General features: G+C 49.1%; 6 protein-coding genes across 6 annotated transcripts; 3 read left to right on the top strand and 3 right to left on the bottom strand.

The window, feature by feature from the left end:
- Window positions 1–951: 951 nt before the first annotated feature.
- On the top strand, window positions 952–2,124 carry ABOM_000669 (Rieske 2Fe-2S family protein; the record flags this gene model as incomplete). The annotated part of the gene is made up of 2 exons (XM_022527799.1): window positions 952–1,622; window positions 1,674–2,124. The coding sequence occupies 2 exons, from the start codon at window positions 952–954 to the stop codon at window positions 2,122–2,124; spliced, it is 1,122 nt and encodes a 373-aa protein (XP_022394544.1).
- Window positions 2,125–2,620: 496 nt separating this feature from the next.
- Window positions 2,621–3,862, top strand: ABOM_000668 (uncharacterized protein; the record flags this gene model as incomplete). The annotated part of the gene is made up of 2 exons (XM_022527798.1): window positions 2,621–3,089; window positions 3,180–3,862. The coding sequence occupies 2 exons, from the start codon at window positions 2,621–2,623 to the stop codon at window positions 3,860–3,862; spliced, it is 1,152 nt and encodes a 383-aa protein (XP_022394348.1).
- A 939-nt stretch (window positions 3,863–4,801) lies between these two features.
- Window positions 4,802–9,215, bottom strand: ABOM_000667 (zinc finger protein; the record flags this gene model as incomplete). Its single annotated transcript, XM_022527797.1, has 8 exons — window positions 4,802–5,771; window positions 5,826–6,098; window positions 6,164–6,275; window positions 6,329–6,904; window positions 6,964–7,431; window positions 7,485–7,677; window positions 7,727–8,076; window positions 8,153–9,215. The coding sequence occupies 8 exons, from the start codon at window positions 9,213–9,215 to the stop codon at window positions 4,802–4,804; spliced, it is 4,005 nt and encodes a 1,334-aa protein (XP_022394324.1).
- A 1,135-nt stretch (window positions 9,216–10,350) lies between these two features.
- Window positions 10,351–10,757, top strand: ABOM_000666 (putative Tropomyosin-1; the record flags this gene model as incomplete). Its single annotated transcript, XM_022527796.1, has 2 exons — window positions 10,351–10,538; window positions 10,595–10,757. The coding sequence occupies 2 exons, from the start codon at window positions 10,351–10,353 to the stop codon at window positions 10,755–10,757; spliced, it is 351 nt and encodes a 116-aa protein (XP_022394325.1).
- Window positions 10,758–15,232: 4,475 nt separating this feature from the next.
- Window positions 15,233–17,620, bottom strand: ABOM_000665 (uncharacterized protein; the record flags this gene model as incomplete). The annotated part of the gene is made up of 4 exons (XM_022527795.1): window positions 15,233–16,044; window positions 16,112–16,767; window positions 16,824–17,403; window positions 17,509–17,620. 4 exons carry the CDS (start codon window positions 17,618–17,620, stop codon window positions 15,233–15,235), a joined length of 2,160 nt encoding a protein of 719 aa, XP_022394552.1.
- A 2,212-nt stretch (window positions 17,621–19,832) lies between these two features.
- Window positions 19,833–23,594, bottom strand: ABOM_000664 (putative cellular morphogenesis protein (Rax2); the record flags this gene model as incomplete). Its single annotated transcript, XM_022527794.1, has 3 exons — window positions 19,833–20,071; window positions 20,133–22,385; window positions 22,445–23,594. 3 exons carry the CDS (start codon window positions 23,592–23,594, stop codon window positions 19,833–19,835), a joined length of 3,642 nt encoding a protein of 1,213 aa, XP_022394345.1.
- Between the last annotated feature and the right edge of the window lie 1,431 nt (window positions 23,595–25,025).

Here is a 25,025-nt window from a genome sequence, read left to right as displayed (position 1 = left end):
GCCCGGAGTCGGGCCAGGTATCATCACACTGCTTTCAGGTGATCTGTATCCTCACAGCAAAGCGCCTTGTCAGACTCAACAATGTATGAAATGGGTCTTTTGGTTCCCGATAATTAAAGCCGCAGTGAGTGTAGTACACGGAAGGGGCTCATACCTACGATCCCTTCTGTGGTATCACATTCCAGCTCTCCGGGATGGTAGATGCGACCGTATACCAACCAGAAGCTGATACAGTTATCAGCTCCGGAATCTATTCTGGGAACGCCTAGGGTCATGACTTCTGCAGCCTCTCAGCCCCTGAGGGTTCTCGTGACTACCGATACGGCACGGGCAGTCCCATCGCCATTACCATTGGGTGTAAGGAGTAGTCTGGCGATTCATTCTGGCTATCAGAAGCATCTTGCGGATTGTCCCCGCAAATCCGGATTTGAGGGTGGCCGTCGGTCTGGGGGACCGTTTATGATAAATACTGCCATTTAGGGTATGTTTAAACCGCCGGTGTGGGACGGATTGCCACCGAACCGCCGGGGACGGATCCATTCTGGGTTCTAGATCAAGATAGGACTCTGGAGAGCCAATGGTGGGGAACCACGCGCTGGGCTGGCGCTGGGCTGGACTCTTTGGGCTTTACGGCAGGGGGTGTTTGATAACACTTTCAGCCATTCGGTTCGGTCCCGTCGTGACCCTACCGATCACCTGATCGGCACCTAGCTATATCTCCCGTTGGAGTTGGCCACCTGATTGTCATGGCAGCTCATCGGTATCGGGCGTGAATACTTGGAATGGGTTCGGATAGGGTTTCTAGAGCTCCGTGTCAATCTGATCGTGATGGCTATTTAGAAGGGCAGATGTCTCCGAAAATCAAATGTAATCAACAGCAACTCCAGAGCAAAGTTCAATCATCAGAGTCTCAACCTCTCTAGTTATCTTAATAACAAAAACATCTCCACAATGTCTTTCTTGAGGAATTTCTTTGGTACCTCCACTACGGCGGTCAAGGAGGAGGAGAACAACACGCCTATCCGTGCTCTGCCTGCTTCCTGGTACACTTCCCAAGCCATGTACCAGCTTGAGCGACGATCCATCTTCTCCCGCAAGTGGCTCCTCACTACCCACAAGGCCCGCGTCCCCAACTCTGGCGACTGGGTCCAGTATGACGCTGCTGGTTACGAATTCGTTGTCATGAAGGACCACCAAGGAAACGTCAAGGCTTGCCTCAGCAGCGATCTCGCCCCTGTTCACACACACATTGACCGCAACGGCTTTGTCTGGGTCAACCTGGATGCCGGCGAGACCCCCGAGGTAGCCTGGAAGGACGACTTCGAGGGAGTCGATGAGCAGCCCCGATTCCAGCACTACAACTTCGACGAATACAACTTCGACCACACCTGGGACATGGAAGGCGACTTCAACTGGAAGATTCTCGCCGATAACTACAATGAGTGCTACCACTGCCAAGTCGCTCATCCCGATATCCCTACCATCGCCGATCTCAACTCCTACTATGTCAAGACCAAGGATGGCCACATCCAGCACTACGGTGCTCAGCGACAAGACCAGATTGACAAGGGCTTCCGCATTGCTACTACCTACTTCTGGCCTAATGCTTCTTTCAACATCTCGTGAGTAGATTGCTCTCATCAGACTTAGACCATTACTAATCATGATTTCAGCCCACACTTCTTCTTCATGCAGCGGTTTACTCCTATGAGCCCCACCAAGTCCGTCATGCGCTACGAAGTTTATCGGCACAAGGACGCTAGCGACGAGCAATTCAAGCTTATCAGCGACATGTACAAGCGAATCATGTCCGAGGACAAATACCTCTGCATCCACACACAAAAGAACCTGAACGCCGGCGTCTTTGTCAATGGCCAGCTCCACCCGGAGATGGAGATGGGTCCTCTCCACTTCCAGAAGACGGTACGGCAGGTCGTCACCGAGCACAACAAGAAGGAAGACGCCGCTGGCCACGAGATTTGGCCCGCTCAACGAAGTCTTCCCCAGGATTCTGTTGTCAGCCAAGACACTCTTTCTTTCCCCACACCCGTGGACAGCTACACTGAGAAGGACGACTTGAAAGACAGCCTCAGTGCCAATCTTGCCACAGCAATCGCTGTCTAGGGAGCTGGAGATGGCCAGAAAAGGGAAAGAAACTCATTCGTAATAGAATTTGCCAGGGCGCTTAATGATTATGATTAGAAATTAGCAACTTGTTTTGAGCAGTATTTAGCCATGTCAGAATGAATTATTTTACATTCCATTTTACTACTTCCGGGACCTTGTGGACGTGGATACTTAACCCTGACTACCTTTGCGATTGTTGTAGTTCTGGAAATTCTTCCCTATTCAGGATAGCCCACCCGGACATCCAGTATCTTAGCCAATCATACACTGTCTAGATATGCTATCCTGATCAAGATTAGCTGATCTTGGCATACATAAGTAAGGGTTCAGTTGAAGACTGCAGGTACTCCATAGTTTGTGTTGCTTGCCTGCAGTTGAACGAAAGGGAGCTGCAGGGCGGTGAGAGCCCGCACATTCCATTCAATTAGGCAGCGGTGGATGCCTGGGGAACAAACAAGCTTAGAGATGTCGTCGTCGCAGTTATCATATCCTTATGGAAACAACCGTCACCAGGGACCTTGACGACAAATGCCTCGATTCCTTTCAAGAGAAAGACAAACGCGCTCACAGCAGCATGCCCTGGCAGGCGCAAGTCTGTACGTTCTGCGAAAAGCAATATGTACACAAGAGAGGCCTCCGTGACCACCTGCATCGATACACCGGGGAAGTGCGAATACCCGCCGATGGAATCCATGACGTCTTGAAGATTGAAAGGATTCTCGATCCTGATGCAAGAAACCAGTGCCAGTATCGATGCCCAGTTTGCTCTAAGATCATCAACCTGCGACGGCAATTCATTGAACATGTTATTTACGCAAGGCACGACAATGTTTCAGATGGTGATTCCCAACAAGGCACCAAGAGACGACGCCGGAATCGAGAATGGCCATTTCGATTTGAAGAGGAAACGGTTAAAGTCTGGCAACGGAAAGGAACCTTTCCTTTTCTTCGACTTCCTTTCGGTCTGTAGTTCACTACTGGGAGAAGGCATTGGCGTCCCGCCGTCGTGTTGTCACGAAGAGGATGGATTTACTAATGCCTATCCCGCTTAGAACTTCGATACATGATATACAAGTTCGTTCTCTGCTTTGGTAATATCAAGTTCGGAAAATACTTGGCGTCATCGTTTGTTTATCCAGATCGACAAGGGTTCTGGCTGCAGCATAACCCGAAAAACAACCTTTTGACTCTGCTGGCTGTCAACCGTCAGGTCTATAACGAGGCACGACGGGTACTCTACGGCCTCAATTCTTTCATCTTCCAAGCGCCAGATACGATCCCGGTATTCCTGATCGGTATCGGGCAGGAGAATGCGGAGCTTCTGCAATCAGTACGATGGATGAGTGGGCCGCAGCATTGCGAGAACCAGATTGATTCTATTCAGCGATACCTGACGCAGTCAGAAGAAGAACATATCTGGAATGATGAGAAGTCATATCTGAGCTTCTTAGCAATGCTCATTAACAAATCTCCTGATTATGTGACTGCTTACCATAATCATCGTTTAGTGCGGTTAGACACAGACTGTACACCATTGCGTAGCTATCGAGTACGCTATCGCATGCATGCAATCTTTGGAGAAACTAATGGAGAGGTCAGCAAAATGATAGGTACAGAGGGGACTATATCTTTCGAATTGTACAAGTGCCCTAGGCGATATGATTGGAACACATATCAATATACCACAGATAGTGATATAGCCTTGAGACACGAGAGATACGACAATGGCCCCTAAAAGGAGTGCCAAATATGCGCGATTGTTTCGAACCCTCCATCACACATCGGTTCTACCTTCTGTTTCTAGGAAGCTTTCAAATCCACTCTCCTTGGCTCTGCATGTCTGTCTGTCGCTGCCCAATTCGAGTTTCCATAGGATGGTGTTAATTCATTTGTTACCAGGTCCATTTCCGCAGCTAATCAAACGTGGTTTGGCATCTTTGAAGATTTTACTCCATTTTCCAATCTCCAGAGGACCTCCTCAACATAGTCCCACTATATCAGGACTCAGCGCCCCTGCACTATCACTGCATTTTTAGTTCTCAAGAGAGAATTTCGCACACTGTTCTATCCAATTAAATCAATATAAATACTCAAGAGAACGCGAAATTGCTTAGTGCCTGCGCTAGCTTTTCGGTATCCTGCGCCTACACTGCACTTTTAGCCCCCCCACGGGATGCTGATATGACTTTACCATTCCACAAAAAATGTCACAGTTCGTATTCACATTGAGAGAGTACGTAGTGAGTCCACTATTTCTGTGCGAACTCTATTGACTGAACATAATATGACTATTTCATACCTACTTAGACCCTCATAAATGTAGATGACTCATGATGGGTGGCTTCAAAAGCGAATTCAAGTTGTCAGATCGGCCGATATATCAGGGATTGTAACTCGACTCACCGAGTAGCCCTGCATTTTTAGGGGTGAGAAGCGGTTACAATTATGTACTACTTTGAAGATAAGTATCCTGTGACTAAAGCATTACTCCTTGAGCTATTTGTTTCAGATTGGAATATATTTATAGATGCGACGGAAATGCGTCACAAGTAGATGTATACTTTAGAGATGAAAGGTCTCTCAACTACAGGAAAGGGACCATGAAAGTGTACCTGTAAGGAATTATAAACTTCTAGGTATAGCATTAGATTTGTTTAAAATTATAGTAATCATTCTATCTTCGCCGCTTCTCATGGATTTTCTCATGCCGTTTCTTGTCATAACTCCTCGCAAATCCCTTGCCACACTCAGAGCATCGAAATGGTTTCTCTCCGGTATGGATTCTCTGGTGATCCTGCAGGATATTCTTCCTCACAAGGCGCTTCTTGCAAACAGGACATTCATAACGGGCACCTAGTGGCCTCTTCCGCTCGTAAGGTGTGAACGTTTCGCCCAAGTCGCGCTCCTCGGGGTGAAACCTCTTCATGTGTGCCGTAAGCCGGCTTTTTTCAGCAAATCCCATTCCATTCATTGTACAGTTTTCTACTGTGCAACGGAATGGGCGGTTGTGATGATCATCATGTTTGTCACGGGCTATCGCATTTTTGAAACCCTCGTGGAAATAGAAGCACAACACCTTGGGACAGCGGAAGGGGTACTCATCATAGAGCCTGGATAGAACAACTGTATCATCTGTGCTTAGGTCTTCCAGCAGTTTTCGATTACGAGCTAGCGTTTCCTTGAGCAAAGGAATGCTCACATTGTTGCGTGATTCCAAGTCTCCCCTTTGGGCGCAGCAGATATGATTCCAGATTCTGACAAGGTTATTATAAAAGGGGTACTGTTGGAAGAATGCACAATCTATCCACACTTGCTCCAGAATGCTGCTGCCGTATACTGGGAAGCTTGCTTGATAAAATCTCACGAAATGCTCGAGTTCTCGGGATATTCTGGCAACACGGTCTTGGCCGTCCATTCCGTCTACCAGGAAATCATGCTTCTTCTCAATCAGCGTCCCTATATGTAGAAACCAGGCTGCGACCGCATAATCCTGGAAGGCAAAGTCACCACTCAGAGCATTCTCCCGGAGACTTTGGGTGGAAATATCAGGCCTAAAGATATCAAGGCTAAGGTACCGCAAGCAGCGAAGGGTGAGGTCGCACTCCGCTGCAGATATTCGTATATTGCTTTTCTGGACTATGAACCTAGTTCCGTGTCAGCTCTTAGCTTTAATCGAAGAGAGGAGGGATATTCAATACAGTCTAGCAGTGCTATGGACAAGCTCGATTCGGTTACCCTTGAGCACCTGAACAAGAGATCCGCACAATTCTTGAATATCGTCTTCTAGTCTGCGGTCCGGATTGACTTCACTCGAATGACCCCATGTCTTAATATCGGTGGATAGTGCTACTTGTATTTCTGTCCACTTCAGAGGCCTTTTCGAGCATACTAACCAACCGAGCAATAATTCTGTATATTCATATTGTTTTGAACCGAGGTCACGCTTAAGGCGCTCCATGATTCGGACATATCTACACAGCAGTTAGCCAAGGACTAGGTAACCAAATTGAAACGTTGGCAGAAGAGGGCCACGTACGCTTGGTCGATCTCACTGGGCAATATTGCAGCGGTGGTCTCAGTACGAAAGTCTTCCTTAGTTGGCTGCTCTTTCAAATTATTCATAACCAGCTTAGCAAACAGGAACATCCCTATAGAAATGTTAGAAGACACCATATATGTCAGGATACTTTTCCCCCTTTACCATCTGCCCTTGTACATATAATTTGCACAACATCCTTAAGGTACTCATTGCCAAACCCAAACTTCTGGAACTCGCGTTTTCTGCGTTCACAATACTTTTGGATGTCTTGCTTGTTGTGCTCCGGTACCAGCGCAAGCATCTCAGCCTCCGGTAAAGCGTTTTTGACTTCATTCATGGGACGACTTAGCAAGAGGACACGAAGTTTTCCTTTCGAATAGATTTCGTTTTTCCTAACCAAAATCCTAAATGTGTCAATCAAATCCTTTCTCTGCTCTTCACACTCGTCAACGCCGTCTATGACCACGTTTAATCGAGAAATTCGTTCACAGAACACCTCCAGAATACCATGCGCCGTGGACAGATCCGATAACATGAGGCTGCCCGAGCTCTTGATCTTCGCGTGGCAATAAGGGATCAATTCGCGGTGCTGGCGCGCGAGTTGCAAGAGAATACCACGGAGCACTGCAATCGCAGAGTTTCTCGACTTCACCTTTTCCTTGCAGTAAAAGTAGCATGTGAGCGAAGAGGGGTCCCCCAGGCAAGCCTCAATTATGACCGATGCTAGATATGTTTTACCTGGTGAATGCATACGTTAGCAAGTCATGTACAAGGAAGCAAGAAGTACTAATAGGTACCGGTCCCCGGACGCCCATTGATCCATAGCAAAGAGTTGGATGACTGCTCTGGCTCTGGAGATAGCCATTTCTTGACCTTGTCATTCTCCAGAATCCAGCTACCGCTACCGGGGTAAAAGCTTCGGTCACGGCAGATATTGTTGTGATCACTCTCAGTCTCGGCGCCTTTGGCGTCTGCAACATCTTCAACGCCTGAAACCCCTGCAGCGCCTGCAATCCAGCATCTGACCTCATCATACATCCTCTCTCGTATCACTTCCTGCTTCTGCATGGATAGGCACATGTTGTTGCTGGTGCTCTCGAGGTGGTTTCGGATTTCTTGCGCATCCATTGTATAGTACACCGGGTGGCTGTATAAGGCCAGAGTCTTATCTTCGATCATTATCCTATGGGAGCCAATCTCGCGCAAAATGAGAACAAATATTGCTTCGAAGTCTTTCCATAGTGGTCGAAATACGGCTCTTAGGGCTGTGGTGTACAAAATTAGTATCCTTCACCAGGTAGAAATTTTAATATCATACCTCTCCCGGAGTATAATCTAATCGCATTCTTATGGAATTCCAGGATAAGAGCAAATATTCTTGCCAATATTCGCTGCAAGCCCACATAGTTCTTGAAGAACTCACGATAGGCTCCAAGCATTGGCAGCTCATCACCAATAGTTTCGTATGCTTCCAGGAGCGTGTCGAGTAGATCCACATTACCTTTTGCTGTCTAGTGCCACATTAGATCAGAATGTGGAGAGGCCGTAAGGGACTCATACCTGGAGTAAGGTCTTCACTGGACCCCAAATAAGAGACATATCTTTGCTGGTGCCTAGGATATCCTCAAGAACGGTTCCAATCTGTTCCATCGCTTGAATAAAGCGCTCAATCCGACGAAGATTTCGCAGTGAGTTTGATTGTCCTTGCCCATCCTGAATCTTCTTTAGCTCTTTCTTCAAAGCCTGAAGGTCTGTGGTTTTGAAGGCGTCCAACTGCTCCTTCTCGAGCCCCTCTTCAAAGTGCTTGGTAACTCTATGAAACATCTCTTTGGGGAGTGAGTCAGGGACCTCTTGGAGATCTAACCGACCACGAGAGACAATGGAAGGCTGTGTAGAATATCTAGAGCCGCCTATTTTTCAGTTAGTAAAAGCCCACAAGTGGGCAAGTTGAAAAGTAGCCATAGTTGAACCTGGTTGGGGCCTCACCATTCGGCGTTCCTGGCTGTGATGGTCGGTCGTGAGATACGTACTGCGCCAAAACCTCCTTCGCAACTGAAGCAGCAACCGCAGCTGCATAGCCCTGCCATTTCTTGTTTTTATGACTGTCAGCGTAGTCACACACGCCCTTGATAATCAAGCAGTTGAATTTGTTCCAGACCCCAGCCCCCTCCATTTCGAATGCTATCACACCTTCTGACTTTGCATGCTGGTCCCTATGCTCTGCTGACTTCTGAACGGTGTCCGCACAGCCGATCGAGCCAAAATGTATTAGTGGAGTCGGAACCTCGCGGTCTGCACCTCTTTCGCGTAGCCGAGTACGCGGTTCTAATCTGCCCTCATCGCATTGAAGCTCGTCACAGGTAGCTATTAGAGATGCCTCGCATACTGAGCCTGGTACCCCGGACATATTGCATACCCAGCAGCCAAAATGGTGTCTGTGTATGTAATCGTGTTCAAAGAGCTTGTCCTCAGTTGCGCCAGGGTATCTTGTCTTGGATTCTGGGTGCTGTAGAAGAGCTTTGAGATTTTCCATTGTTTTCTCTTGTGCATTTTTTAAGTGAAAGGCAGTTTTCCAACGTTGCAGTAGTCCCAAGGCGTCTTCATCTGGCCGCCCGTGAGTGTCTAGGATGGTGTCCTTTCTTCTGAAACCGCTGGGGTACTGTCGACCATAATCCAACTCGACAAGGATCTCGCTGATAATCACGTCGCCGAGGACAATCTCTGTGCCGTCCGCCTTCCGGGGAACTGCACCGCAGATTCCGACCAGCAAGGCAAGCTTAATTGAACTAAAGCTCATCCTGAGATAGCTAGCTGCAGAGGATGCATGCACCTTTCCCATCCTCGGCAAGGTAACTACGACCACGCTGTGTTTACCACTCCTTCCATAATCGTAGTGGTTATTGTCCCCCACGGCTCTCCCATAAGTGTGATGGGCATCGCGCCAGACCTCATCTAAGGAGCACAGAACAGCGTTTGTTTCGAGCGGTAAAGCGCAAATGATTGCAATCTCGAAGTCATTTCGACGTAAGGGACGATGTTGCCCATCCATCGCGGTATGTAGTTGACAGCATCGCCGAGGAGCGAGGAGCGCACATTAAGACGTCGGCAAGGCTGAACTGTTCAGCCACTGCCATGAAACCTGAGCTCTGATTCGTCCTGCGATCGCGCGGTACTGATCTATGTATCGCCTCGTATTCAAGATCTTATTCTTCACCATTGTGGTGTATGACCAGTGGCCTTTTGGTCTTATCATTTCAATCAGTGTATCAGTATACCCTCATTTCCTCCCATTCGATCGTCGAACTCTTAAGTTGATAGGTTCAATTTATGCTTATCCCTCTTTGTGTTTTCCTAAATTAGTACGATGCCTATTAGGTAGGATACTTGAGCTTCTTCATTTACCTATGTCGCGTTGTTCGATCTTAAAACGGAAATCGAACCAACAGCACCTGTATAGGCATGCGCCTTGACCACAGGCAACCAGGGACTGGATAACAGGCACCAGGCACACTGCACCAGTACAGTTCAGTTTAACCCCAAGTACGCCGGCTTCTCTAGCGCCGAGAACTACTACTCAAGCAAACTGCCGCTGACTGCATTCCCGAGAGTGGATGTATGTCCTGTACCAATCAGCCGATGCCATATGTACGTCAACTAAGCCCCGGTGAGGCGCCTCCAGGCATTTGGGCAAATCGTAAGCTCAGCCTGCTCCAAATGATCCTACCAGCATATGGAATACTCCGTGGTAACACGCTCCCATGGCACCGCCCCTCTATTGTCCGCCACTGCCTGTCACCTGAGAATCTACACAGCCACAGTCACCCTAGCATATTCCGGTCATAGTGTTTTCTCAACTATATACAATTTCTGGTGTTGAAAATTCTGTTCCAATTAGTAGAGATCACTTTTTTTCACTTTTATTTTATTCATTTTCTTTTCCTTTTGTTCTTTTTTTTAAAAAAGAAAAACTCTGTCTGACTAATTCCAGACCCACCCAAAAGATGTGGAGAAGTCAATTAGCTGTCATCATCGACAGGGGGATTATCGATCTTCATTCTTCCTTCCAACCATAACCATACCCAAATCTAGAAATCAAGCAAACTACCCATCATGGACCGCATTCGCGAGGCAAGCACTGCCTCAACCCTCAAAATCCAGCATAAACTAACCCAACTCCCCAGAAAATGAAAACCCTCCAGACGGAGGCCGACGAAGCGCAAACCGAAGTGGAAAAGCTCACGGCAAAAATCCAAGAACTAGAGCAGGATAATCAAAGCAAGGATGAAGAGATCGCTGCACTCTCAACCCGTCACCAAGTGCTCGAAGAGCAGGTTGAAGAGACAGAGAAGCTAGTCCGCGAGGTGAAAAAACTGTATGATGTCCTCAATCCTTTGCGTATTTATGGTATTCCTCCGCTAATTAGGCTAGACTCAACGAGGATGATATCCAGGCTGGCCATTATGAGCGCCGTGCCCAGGCGCTCCAGGCCGATAGCGACAAATGGGAGGCCAAGTATAATGAGATGGCCGCAAAACATGCCGAGCTTCAGAAGAACCTGGATAGCTTGCTTGGCGAGATGGGTGAGGTATAAGCATAGAGCATTCTGTACTCCGTACTATAAAACAATAAATTACTGGTTTCAATCTCCCAGGGGCATCTTGTGGCAGATGAAATTCTCAATTCCCACACGTCCAGGTCCACCACTGAGAAGAGTTCTGACATAATAAAAACAGCGGATTACTACTAGGCTGGGTAGATCACATATGGATGCATAACTATGTTCAAAGTATTCGATTTGGCATCTCCAAGCAACTATAAGAAACATTGTGAATATATATCATCCAACTACAACTTTTGGTTGTCCACTTTGTGTTGCTAGTGTGGATCTCTTCCCACCGGCTGAGTCAATACCCTGCTAACTTGTTCAGACTACAGTTTCTAGGACATATATATATAATTTCAGTAGTCTATATAAATTTATAAGTAATAGAATATTAAGCACTTCAGTTTGATATTCTTTTCATCTATTTAGATTAAGATATACAATTATTATCTCTAACTGAAGTGTTTTCTTTTCTATAAGACTATAACGGTAATCTCTATCTACTACCTAAGTAACCAGCGGAGGCTGCACAACACTGCACTTTTAGTCCCTACGAGAGGTTGTTAACTTGAATCGCCTCGTCTACACATTTAGAACTCTGCATCATTGGCCAACCTGACGCTGACATTTGCCACTGTACTGCACTTTAAGTCCCTGCGAGGGGCTGTCTGCCCAAATGTTAGGACTACCGTACTGCAATTTTAGTCCCTGCGAGGGACTGTCTGCTCAAGCGTCGGGTCGGCCTTATCGCACTGCAATTTAGTGGCAAGAAGGAGTGCAAGTTATAGCTATACTGCGGACTCCGGGGCTTAAATCTCCGCCCGCCGGAAGCAGTTTCAAGATTGGCTGGGTTTGCTGACTCCTGCATTGCAATTTCAGTCCCATGGGGGCTTACCACCTTTGTGCTTGCTCTCTTATCTCACTGTAGGATTGTAGGCTATCGTTGTAGTGAAGCTGCGCTTCGTCGGACACATCTGAAAAGTACCCGATTTGACGTATATTCTGTAAGCAAAGCGTCGATACACTTGATTTGCTTAATGATCTCACTCAGCTGACTCACTAAACAAGAACAACCAATAAGCATCTTCAAGATTTGCCACTGTACTGCAATTTTAGTCCCCCGGAGGGGTTGTCATGAATTATCTCTACTAACATTGTATAGTCTAAGTCCATACTAGGCCTAGTTCCTGAAGAGGCCTAGGCCCAATACTGCAGTGCCGAGCGCACTTTTAGCTCCCCCCAAGACATCACCTATGGCAATCAGACAGCGGAGTCACTACGCCACGTACGTAGTGGCGGCTGCACTGCAATTCTAGTCCCCACGAGTCGTTGTTAGCCCCCCTCCCCAAGTGCCCAGTACTCTTCTACATATCGGAATAACTTTTGTACCTATCCAGGTCACCCAGATGGGTATGGTCTTCTTACACTGTACTGCAATTTTAGACCCCCGGAGACATTGTCAGCTTACTAACCCTACCTAAGCCCCGCCCTCGAAACGAATGCCAGGTCCATTGCTGGAGTGAGTGTGCAAAGGAGGTCCAGAGTGCTTGTACCAATTGTGACTCGCGTGTATAACTTCCGACTTTGAGTGAAATTGGAACAAGACTAGGAATATTATATTCGCGAAATATCATCATCCCTGCGTATATCTCCCCGCCCAGCGGTTGCATTATATCTTATCAAGAAACATATTCAGGTTGAATGGGTAGAATGGTACTCCGTACTTGGCGGGTATATTTGGATATTAGATTAACCAATTTATCATTGGTTTTTGGTGCCACTGCACTGCACTGCACTTTTTGAACTCGGGGAGGGTACGGCGCTTTTGTTCGTTTTATTTTTCGTTTTCTTTATTCCCCTTGGTTTTATTTATATTATAATATGTACTATGGTGGTGCATAATTATTGGGCTGTGGTTATTGGGCACTCGTATCATTGATTATCCGTTTGGGTGGTGATCGATAGTACTTCGTACTCCATACTACTAGTATATCATAGTTTCTATTGTTATCAACAAGGAATACTATTACTTAGTGTGACATTTCCGTAGTGTGACTGACTGGATTAGAGTCTTGAGTCAATAGATTGACAACCTTACAGCGTGGGATAGGGTTAAGATAAAGTGGAAGGTTCCGCCAACAATGAACTAACTAGTGCCCTCTACCAGCGGTCCTGAGCGCTCCTCCGTCCTGAGCTTGGGTAAAGTCTATTACTGTGTATCAGGAACCTTCCCTATTACCTAACCCTAAGCTTCTGAACGAACGGATTCTTGGCGTTTACACGGTCGAGTTGCGACAAATGGCCCCCCATAGTTTATTGGAAAGGTTAGGACGGTTCATTTCCTCGACAACGCTCCTGGAGTGAGTGCAGTACATGAGATACACTCCCATACCCAAAGCCACTGCAATCTCCCTCGCTAGCCGCGTTACCTTTCCGATTCAGACGTCTGGGTTTTTACCGCCGTTGATCGACGTCTACTGGAGGGTCGGTGGCCCATCAAATACTGGAGTAGCAGTACGCCACCCCCAGACCCTCGATGGTCGGGGTAAGGTAGCCGAGGGTCAGTGGTGACAACTCATATATCAGAAGCCCCATCAGGCAGTGGGGTTCCATTCAGATGGTTGTGGTGGGCGGCAGCTGTGCCATTTGGACTGGGATACGATTGACTGTCGCGTCGACCAGGACTCAAAACAAGCGGTGCGAAGATCATCACTGGACACCATGTGAAAAACTGGTTCGAATTCCTTATGTCTGGCGAGATCGGTCAACAAATTGTGAACATACGTCACACTCCACAAGCAGGTTATCCTGGAACATCCTCGGTTGTGATGACCTCAAGGCCCACCTGTGGGTACTGTTGCAAACGAACAAGGAACCCCGGAGTGCCAGACCGATAGCCCCAACGAAGAAAAAAAAAAGAAATATGGGTAAACACACAATTGTGCGTTTCCATCCGTTTTGACCCGGTGTTTGATAACACAGCAAATCCCGCCATCGATCCACCCGTGAATTCTCTCATGTCCAGTTCCAAGGGTGAACCGGGAACCTATATTCAGGGCGAGGCAATCCCCGGCGATCGGCATTGACCTTCTTTTCCAAAGACTGGGCATGGAAAGCAATTCGCGAGGTGCATCGGAGGACAGACGACCGCTGTCTCAGAGAAAGAATCTACTGAATCGGGAAACTTTCCTGGCTGTCCCCGGTTCAGTCCCAGTTGTCAACAGGTTAGGAACGGTGAAGCCCGGGACGATCGGATGGGGAAACCCGCGTTGCCGCCCGAAACGGAAGGCAAATAAGGAGGATCCTCACGATCCTGAAGATCATTGCGGGTTGATGACGGTATGGGGTTCACAGAGAACCAGATTTTTTCGTCAGGGCAAGGTTGCGGGGCGTGACTGATCGGGAGACCTTCCATGATGACAAGAGATGCTCTTCTGCAGTGGCACTCGAGATAGGTGATAGGCCGAGCTACTGCAGAACCCCTTCAACACTTTTTGGAGACCCCGGCGAGCGAGACGGGAAACCAAAAAAGGAAGAAGAAGAAAACCTTCCTTCTTCAACCCGAACCCACATCCGACGAGCATCCACCAGAGATCTCAGTAAAAGCCGAGAGAAAAGTCTATTCGGCCCCGGTTGGATAGGCTCATGCCAAGTTATTGGCGTGGGAAATCTAAACGGGTAGTTGACACGTGCGGATGCCGCCGGGAGTTGCTTCAGTCTTCACCCTCAGGCAACTCAGCCGAGTTCTGCGACAACAAAACCTTCCCTGTTCCCCAAAAGTCGTGTGAAGATCATGTCCAGGCTTTTTTCTAAAGGGAATCCCCACAAATAAAAAACGTCTCAAAAGGAAAACTTCAAAATTCTCGGAAGGAATTTTTATTTCCCTGTGCCAACTTCGACTTCCCAACATCTATTCTACCAAATGCCTCAACTAATCTATACAGGTTATGACTCGTTATCCAACTCTTAACCAGTGGGTTGAAAGAGACACAAAATAAAAAAAAAAGATAATAAAGACGCTCTCACGCGAGAGAAAATCACTGCCAAACTATTAAACCCCAAACGCAAAGGATATCATTATTCACTCTTGGTCTCATGCACACCCAAGATCCAAATCCAGACTAATCGGGCAAAATCACGCAAAGGTACATATACAGTGGTATCATGAAATCATCGAAACAAGCATCCAAGGCAATCACAGAAGTGAAAGATGCCTTAGCATCACCCCCAAGGGTGGACGCGGCCAGGGTGGTTCGGGGTTGTCCGGAAGGATATCATCCAGACGCACAGCCGGGTGAGGTGTTGGCGGTCAATGGCCAACATGGAGCGGCATCCCTGGTGGCATTTACGACCATCAGGTCATGATCGACGCAGGGACAGCGCAGAGCCTGTGGCAGCAACACCCAAAGTCTACTGGGACTTGACAGAGCTGAAGACGGAAAATCACGACAGTCATGGCAAGATCAAGACACGCTGACCTTGGCTTGGCCTTCCCAGCCCCACTCCCGCAACAATTGCTTTACGCGATACTCAGTGGCCCAGCCAAGATCAAACTCTATGCCGCGCAGCAGTTGCAACACCATCTCACGTTCCCGAGGCTCGGTGAGACATTGACCGCTCACGAACAATGGCTGGAGCGAGTTGATTCGGACCGAGCCTTCTGGGTGAGCCATCGAGATACCTACAATCTCACGACTATGAAATCGGATCTCACTCTCAATGGAACGATACGAATTGAGTCGATTGGTGATCGTACTCCGTCTACTGGTCGACTCATGCGGTTTGTTGATCAGAAGCAAGATACGGGCCATGTGGTAATGCTGCATAGCTGACGAGCATACGGGAATGCTGTACCAGATCTCGGACAAAGCAGATCCGTCACCATCACCGTCGCCGTCTTTCTGCAAAGGGTGCTCCAGCCGTGCGCAGGGCCGGAAGGTATCCGGGAGACCGTTGTACCAAACGTCAAGCTCGGTTTCCAAGCGATACCACCGCTCAAGTAAAACCTGCTGCGAAATACCCAGAGGCCCGGTATTAACTGGACCGCTCCCCAACTGCAGGTTGTCCCCCGAGCTGATGAAATTGATGATCTTGGAAAGAATCCATATGAGGCCATTTCCGATGAGGTCTTCTTTCATAGCGTCATCGCCTTCAGGATAACCAGCGGCGTTTGAATTACTAGGGACTACGAAGCCCATGTTGTCTATCTGAAGACCAGCTTCAGTCCAGAGTACCAGGTCATCGGTATTCAGCCTGGTGTTACACTCATTGATGACTATAGTACGCGGGTCAGAATCCAAACGTTGCCAAGATCGCTCGAAAGTCACCCAGGATACACTTACAGGCAGCCAGGTAATCTTGCCGGGCAAAGTTCCAGAAGGTGGCCCTTCGGGCCTTGGAAAGACCGGGTCTCTTCAACGGCTGTGGCAGAGCGTCGCCGGGTGAAGGGTGTTGCTCAAGGGGCATCATTCCAACCTCGGCCACATCCAACAAAGATTTAACGCCACTCAAGTGTCGATTCCATGCCGGGCCGGTGGCATCCAGAAATTCATATACGGACAAGATGGCCGTCGCCGCAAGAACTTCATCCGAGTGGACCCCATTCGAAAATCGACTCTCCGAGTAACGCCTTCGGCGCTTTCGCGGGTTGTTAGGGCCATTACCCTCCGACAATTCTGCCGCCTGCCACTGGCCAAATGCCTCCGGGGTGCTGAGTGGCGCGGGGCCTTTGTCGGGCTGCAACTCCTTCATCAGCAGCTGAATGGCTTTTTCATAATACTTCGCGCCATGCCAGATCCAGTCTACGTTCTTCGCGTCCGGTCCTCGTCGCATGAGAGACTGAGTTGAGGCAAATTCACCGGTAGGGGGCCTCGCGCCTTTGACCCGGCCCAGCTGCTTCGCGGCGTACGCACACGCAGCGTATCGCAGCAGGGGATTGGACCGTGCTTTGGCCGGCACGTATGATGCGAAATATGTCCCAAGGTCGAATAAATCCATCCTATCACCACAGATTAACGGCCTTCCACAGGATCAGGCGAGCCCACCAGAACTTACCAGAGCCCCGGCGACTCGGAGAAATGCCGCAAGAGAAACATAATTTCACGGTCGGTTTCCACCGGTCCGTCCGGCTTGGATTCAGCGGCACTCGCACCTCGCGACGCTACCGACCTCGCGGTCAGCGAAGAGCTTCTCCGTGCCGTTGCATACTGTAAATTAGGGTCCGTTTGTGGAGAAAGAGATTGAGAGGGATTAAGCAGGAAGTTGATATTATTATTCGTGCTGTTAGAGGGCGAAATCGAAACCGGCGGAGATGGTTGGCCGGGTATCGCATTACATGTCGGGTTCGGCGAAGGGCCAGTGGTCACGGCCGTGGCTGGAACCGCATTGAACGCTACGCCACTGTCGGGGGTGGGTAAAGGCTGTTGGTCCATATTTAAAGGGGTATACGGTAGTTGGTTGTGGACCGCTGCCGCCGATAGAGCTTTTAAACCCTGAGTCTCCGCGTCCAAAGGCATGGTCCGCTGAGCGTTCCAATCTCGATTCTGCGCATTCGCGGCGAGGATAGCCGCTTCGGACTCTCCCAAGGCCGCTTCAAGGTCTTCCACATACGGATCCGAGTTGTCGACAAAGATCACTACCGAGGTAAGTCCATCAGCCAGACCATCACTCGCAGACATCGCCGTGCGCGCATCACTGTAGGGCTATGCAAATCGCTTTCCCGTTGGAGGTTTGCTCGTACCATGTTTCGGAATATCCAGCCAGACACTATCTTCATCAAAGGTGTTCTTGTACGAGTAGAAACCTTTCAGCGTGCCCCGCCCACTGGTAGGGTCGCCGGGGTTCTTATTCATCGAGGCATTTTGCTGATGGCGGAACACGATCCCTTCGCTGGGGCGGCATTCTCGGCCGCCTTTGCGACACTGCGAACACTCGGGCTTTTGCTCATCACCTATCCATCACTGGGTCTTAGTCCTTCGCGTTCCACCATCGTAACCGCTAAGGGAAGAAAGCGCGAAACACGTACACTTCAGTTTTCGAGTACGACACGTTAAGCTGCATTGACACGGGGCGGACAAGTCAGTCACTGATCATCTTTTCCCTTGCTCACGACGAACGGCATAAAGATGACGAGGAAAGGACATGATTTCTTTGCGTAGACATAAGAGATTATTGTAGATCGATATTATATTGGTATAATCTATGTGCTTTTTGTCCCTTTTTTTTTTTTCCTCTTTTTTATTATAGACAAACTTGGGGGGACACGTACCAGCCTGTGCGGGATCGCATACCGGGTGGTAACGCCGACGGTGAAGGTGCAGCATCCGAGTAGCGGGTGTGGACCAACAATATAACCGGGGAAAGGATAAGTTGATAGTCGAAGGAGATTCACTAGTCCCGAACCGATCTCACTGAGCAGATACTAAATTCGGAAAGGGGTTGTCAAAAGGGCTGAAAGGGATCTATGAAAGGGGGAGTTCAGGCGAGGGAAGTCGAAGAGGAGGAACGGGAAGAATGTTCGTAGGTAATCGACAACCGGCAATGATCGATGAGGACCTAAGGTGAACCTTCGCCCAAGGAAGGGAGATTTATTCCGTAATTTTTTTATTTTTTTTTTCTTCTCCATTTGCGACTTGGCGACAAGCGAAGGGGAAAAAAAAAAAAACAAAAAATGAACAAGAACAAAACAGAAAGCGGGGAATGGAAGCGACGGAACCACTTGAGGCCTCCCAAATGGGGAATCACTAGGCTGAAAACAGTCTAAATCGGACCCTCCTGGCGATTCACATTGGCAGGATGGCCGGAGTTTGTGTTTGTCCGGTGTTGGTGGTGTGGTCGCTGCGTCCTTGCGGGGAGACAAGTTGAGGGGGAAAATGCAGGAGTTGGGGTTTTTGGGACCTGGGGAGGGAAGCTGAGCTGAGCTTTACCATACCGAGTACAGTCCCATACATGAGTCCAGACGTCCGTCTAGCCGGTCCATCCTTTCCATACAACGGCTCAGTTGGATACATCCAATATTGAAATCGATCGCCAATCTGTTGCTTTCTTTTTCCGTCAAAATTGCAATCCACGAAAAATTCCATGCAAAACCCAAAGCTCCCCACGCACCCTCTCCACCGCTGCCGCCATTGTCCTTCAATCTTGCTCCATTTTGGCATGTTCCCTTCCCAGCGATCATTCCATAGTGGATCACTCCGAGTAATTAATTTACTCCATGGTTGAACCGCGGCCGCCGTCCACTGACAAGCGCGAATGACGCCCCAAACGATGCCACGATACCCAAAACCACGGATAGCCCATTCGTGCCCGTCCGCTTAGTCGGTTCCCGTTTCTGTTAGTTCCTCGTTTTACTCGCCCAGTGTCCCCAATCCCCGCCAACAGCTCATTCGATCCCGTATGCGCCATGACCTCACGATCAGCGGGTTCACGCGATGCCAGGGTTGATCGAAACATCACAGGAAGATCACGGACCAGTGTCCTTGCGACGACACGATGGCTGTGTGTCGCTTTAACCGTGCTTCCGCCAATCTCATCCCACGCAGGACCCAACGACCCGAGCAAGGCCCCACTTTTCTACTAGTAGTATCCCCAGCTGTCTCGGAGAAAACCAGCCAATGGCCCAAGGTCAATACCGGAACCAACCATCGCGATTGCAGAAAACGAGCATGATTGTCATTACCGCGATCTCGCGCGGGGAGCTATGTACATGGCCTCCTGGTGTCCCCCCGGCGGGAACCCCAGGGAACGACTATAGTACAAACATCAACAACAAAGGTTTCATGAAAGAAATGACGCAGCCGACCAGGGATTATATAGACAAGTCCCGGGTCGGGTCCAAGGTAGATCAAACACCAGAGGGTGTCGAAGCACCTTAAGGCAAAAGAAGTGAACAGCGCACTGCCCGGGATAGGCCCGGAGAGAAAGGGAAAAAAGTCGAGATGCAAAACATAAAACGGATTAAATTACGGGTATAAGACGGTTTTCTGCCCAAGAACGCCGGTCTGAGAGGTCAAAAAGGGGTCCAATTTAGATGCAATGCAGTGGACGGCTCGGTACGCGAGGCGTTCAGATCGCCGGGGTGGCCGGGTTCGGTGACTTCAGAGTGCTGAAGAGGTACTCCGGAGGCAACCGCCGCATGCTGGAGGGCCGATCGGTCCCGTACGCCTGCGGTCCCGGCATGTAGCCCTGGCGGCGCCGCTGGATCTTATTAAAGATCACCCCGGCAATGACGATCAAGAACACAGCGCCAAGTGCACAGCAGAATGAGATTAAGACTACGATCCCGTTGGAGTGATGGTTCCCAACTGCACAAGTTAGTATCTGCACGCACATTATCGTCTAAATGGAAAGAAATAGAAAACCTACCTTCGCTGCTGTAAGGGTTATCGTTCTCGTAGAACAGTTGAGTCATGCTGCCTGGTTGGCCATCCGCATTCGAGCTGAGCATGAATGGGGTCAACTCGGTTCCGTTGTAGAGTGCTGCGGACGCATTCCCAAAGTTAGGAATCACCAGCTGGCCGGTGACCAGAAGAACCTGGTCGTTGTGTAGAACGTCAACTCCAGAATGATCCTTGCTGAGGGAGAGCACTTCAAGGTTACGAATAATGGTACCAGAGTCAAAGAGATCGCCAGGGTACTGGAATTTTGATCCGTCATAGTTCGCAAGGTAGCTGGAGCCGTTCTGGGAAACTCCTGCGAGCCAGAATGTGGACACGTCCACACTGGCAGGGGTGAAAGCAGTCACGGTTCCCGGAAGGTCAGATGCAGTGGTCCAAGACTCCCAGGTCTGCTTCTTGGGGGTGTACGTTGCGATCGCGGAAACATTTCCCTCGACGGTGAGATTGCCAATTGCCAGTAGTTTCTTATTGGACATCCACTTCAGTGCCAAAACGTCACCTGATAATACACCAGGTCTGTTCCACTGCTGGTCGGCAGCCTCCCAAAAACAGACCCCCGGGCAAGGAAGAGCTCCGGCTTTCTCGAACTGGCCTCCGAAATAGATCTCGTCCGAGTCAGGACGAGCGGCGATGGATCTGACGGTCGCTGCATCGCCTGTGAATCGTGGTGGCTGTTTCTGAGCAATGGTCCCATTCTCAAGGTCGTATACGACAAACCCATTCAAAATATAGTCTTCGAAAGTACCAGTGACATTTCCGCCAGCGTACAGCTTGTCCTTCCAGGCAGTCAAGGCCAAGAACGTAGAGTTGCTGTCAATGTCGGTTCCCAGACCCTTGATGGTGCCCGCCTTACCGTCGAGCAGGGCAAGATTCTTTACAGAAGAACCGTCGGCGCCAGTGGTTGTAAAGTGGCCACCTACAATGGTGAGATTGCGGTTAGACTTCGTGTCATAAATCCCAGTGTAAGTCTCGCCACTGAAGTTGGCATTCGCGAACAGCGGCTTGATGTTCAGCGGACCGTCATGGAGGAGGGCCGCAGCACCTGCCGCGGCAATCCCCGCGGAGGAGAGAGTCCCGGCAATAACAGTAGTGTTATCCACCTTGGTGCAAGCTGATAGCTGACCAGCGAAGGCCATCTGGGTGACATTCAGATTCTGTAGCCAATTCTTCTTTGACGGAACCCAGACTGCGAAGCCGGTGACGTTAACCAAGGTATTGTCGTCGAAGGCGAGTAACTGATCGAAATCGCCGCTCACACCGATGGTCGTCTCGTTGATCTCCGTGGAGACGTTGAGCGTAAGCGAAATGACCTTGTGGACTGGCCCATTGACACCTCCTCCCAGCGCTGTCCAACTTTTAGAATCAAAAGAATAAGCTGCGATATGTTTCAAATCGCTATTGCTACGGTCAGAAGTATCGGTGAAATTGCCACCAACATATAGGATATCATCCAATACCGCCATCGAAGACACTTCCGAGTTCAAACCACCCTGCTGCAGGGCTGTCGCGTTTGCCTCGTCCTTCAGGGACAGAATGTTCTTGATCCCCGAGCTCGAGAAGTTTCCACCAGCATACATCACGCCGTCATGGATAGCCAAGCTTCTTACGGTGGCATTCTCGTCCAACTGAAGCCCAGCTCGGTTAATCGCAGACTCGGTAAAATTGGAACTGGTGGTTTTCGCGGCGAGATCAAAGTCATACAGGCCGTTCAATTCTCCGTCTAGCCCATCCGATGCCCGAATAAGCGCAAACCTGACCCTGGAAGCGACAATGGTTACATCGCCCTGGCCTGCTACCGGAGTTAGGGTTACGCTGGGCCGGAAAGAGCCATCACTGGAATCCACAGGACCGGTGTAGAGGGTGTCATATTTGTCGTTCAAGTTTGTCTGGTGGATCGTCTTTTGGATGGGCTCTGCTGATTTACTGTTGCTCTTCAGGGTGGCGGTTACGTTGACCACACCACGCGAGCCGCAAGTGCCGTCCTGGGTGCATCCGGGAGTGTAAACCACCACGGAATAATTTCCTGACTGTTTCACGTCCGGTTCAAAGACAATAGAAGTATCAGACGCAGTAGAGTCGGTGATACTCGCCGTCGAATAGTCAGATTGGCTCTGACCCGATTGGGTCGTAGTCCAAGAACCTGTCTGTGTCGCCTTAGATGGGTATTTGAGGTCAGCACATGTAGGTTCGTTGAAATCATTGATCGCATAAGCGAAAATATCTTGATAAATTGTTAGTAATCAGAGCTTCAACTGGGCCAAGTTTGATCGACCAACGTACCGTTCTGCACAAGCTGGATTCCATTGAGGCCGGCGCCATCTCCATACCAGGACTTAATTTCTAACTGGAATCCCTTCATGCCAACACTATTCACGAATTCAAACTCCCGATACTTCTCGTCTGTGCTATTAGAGAGTGAACAATCCTGGTCGCAGTAGACGGTTTCCGCAGTATCTGGGTCGGTATAGGTCAGGTTCATAATGCCATTGTCCGGTAATCTTCTCAGCAAAAAGGTCTTGGTGCCTCTCCCCTCTAAGTGGGTGTTGTATATACGGATCTTTGTGGGGTTGTATCCGAAGCGCATGTCGGCACGCCAGAAACCGGGGGAATTGTCCTCCAACAGCCATGTTTTCCCTTCGCCATCTTCCCCGCTCGTCTGGCAGATAATGTTTCGAGGGTCGCTATAGCCACTTCTGCTGGAGACCGCGTCGGAGGAAATTGTAGCGTTCTGAAGGTTGACGATTTGCTGGTTTTTCTTGGATGATGTCGAGTTGCCAATGCCGTCGAAGGAGCCACCGAAGATAATATGATCGTCGTTCTTCAAGATCGAGGTAACGGGACCGTTGAAGCCACCGAAGACCAAGCTCTTCCAACCTTCATTGCCAACCCACGCCACGGCGTTCGATGTATTTTCGTATTTGAAATCCCCGCCAACATACACGCTATTCGTATCCTTGTCGCACAGTACCGCAGAAACCGATCCCGACAGGCCGGGTAAAGCCGTCACTTTCTTCGTCTCGGGGTCGAACAACGCTGCGCCTTGGGTTTCCACTCCTCCGAGGCTTGTAAAATTCCCGCCGACAAAAATTCCCGCGTACGTTCCATCCTTTTGCGTGAACGGGCACATTGCACGAATATAAGCATCGGAGGTTGACAGCGTCGTTAGGATGCCATTTGGGAGCGGCGTCAGGATGGATTGGGAGCCATTGTTCACTGAGGCGGTCTCCGACTGTTCCTTGTATGAGTAAAATGAGACTGCATCGAAATCTCCGGTGAGGGCGACCCGTCCTAAGGGAGTCAGTTGCAAGTCGGGTTGTGCGACCGGTGTAAATGATAGACCCGAGGCGGGGGACAGTTGCAGTAGAGAGCCCAGGCAGAGGGCTGTCGACAAGCCAGCCGTCGCCGGCCTAAACAGTGAGGGGTTCCTCATTGTCCAGGAGCGCGACGACAGGCCGCACTGTAGAGGGTCGCTAGATGGTTAGAAATTTGACTTGTCCTTGCCCAACGATGGTTGACGAAAAGAGGGGGGGAGCAGAACGATCGGACGATTGCAAATGGTCTATTTTTATGGAGTCGATGTGTCAACACGAGGCACGCGAATATTGCTGGAAAAGGAGTCGAGAAAGGAATGTAGTTGAACACCGAAAAACCAAAAACATCAAGAAAACAGACAGGGGGTGGGTAATGAACGAATGAAGCTCTCCGTTTCGTTTTTGAAAACTGGAGAGGTTCCAGGAATGGGCAGGACAAGAAAAGGAATAAGAAGAAGAATAAGGAATGACCAAGAATTAACGAATGACTGAGTGAGGGTGGAAGGAGGGTCGAAAGAGTGACATGGCAAGGGCAAATAATAGGTTGTTTGTCCTCCTTGCGTGTGGTTTTCAGGTCCAGTCCGTCAGTACAGTCAGCTTGGGCTTTGGAGCACGTCCGGTATTTTTTTTCTTTCCTCCATTCCTTACGGGTACGCCTTAAACTCTTTCGGGGTGGCGGGTGGGAAATGACACGGGAAAGTGCGTGGTGTTTGTCTGGCTGTGGACACAGACTAGTGGAGTTTTATTAATAGCTAATTTGTTCCAGATCCTTAAAAAGAGATTGAATTGATTCTGCCTGTTGCTGTCGGTCCACTTCCTTCTCTCCACCCTTAAACTTTCGTATTGTCTCATGGATCTATCCGTACTATCCGACAAAGATAACCTGTCCGCCAAAAAACGGTTCATCGGATTTTAATTTAATCTTTCCATGGCAATGGTAAAGCCAAGCTCTACTAACGATCGCTAAAGACTCCAAGGGTAAAAACTAAGGGGGAACTATCTAACCGTCTATCGTTGCAGGTGTCACCCTAAACCAGAAGGGTGAGTGGGCACGGTGGAATCTTGGCTAATGACTGCACTACCTTAAAATTAGGAAGCCCTAGTTCATCGCTCGAACTTGGATGATGAAGTACTCCCCTGACATCATGTCGGTGGCTATCCTATATTTATAGTGGTGTTGGAGGAGTAAGGAGACGGGGTCTTGTTTGTATTTTTCCTTTATCGGATAATTACCTCCTCAAACTTGGAATATCACATCACTACGACCTTGTCCTCTGTACAATATCCCCAATGAGGTCAATGAACATGTCTTCAGACGCACTGAAACCAAATAGGTTGCAAGTAACCGTAATCAACATTATTTGGGAGATGAAAGGGTCACACATGGCTTGTTCAACCCTTTTGGCTGCAGATATAGATGTACATACTAATGCTTGTATACCATGCATAATAGCTCAATTGACGCTCCATGCGTGCTTCTACCAAATGCACTCTTCAAAATACTATCTCGAGGGGGTCAGCAGCTAGCTATCCAGGATATCTACATAGTC

The sequence above is a fragment of the Aspergillus bombycis genome (assembly GCF_001792695.1).
Source record: "Aspergillus bombycis strain NRRL26010 chromosome Unknown contig00002, whole genome shotgun sequence".
Taxonomy (NCBI): domain Eukaryota; kingdom Fungi; phylum Ascomycota; class Eurotiomycetes; order Eurotiales; family Aspergillaceae; genus Aspergillus; species Aspergillus bombycis.
The sequence above is the reverse complement of the archived record's forward strand: the minus strand, read 5'-3'. Positions and strand labels throughout refer to the sequence as shown.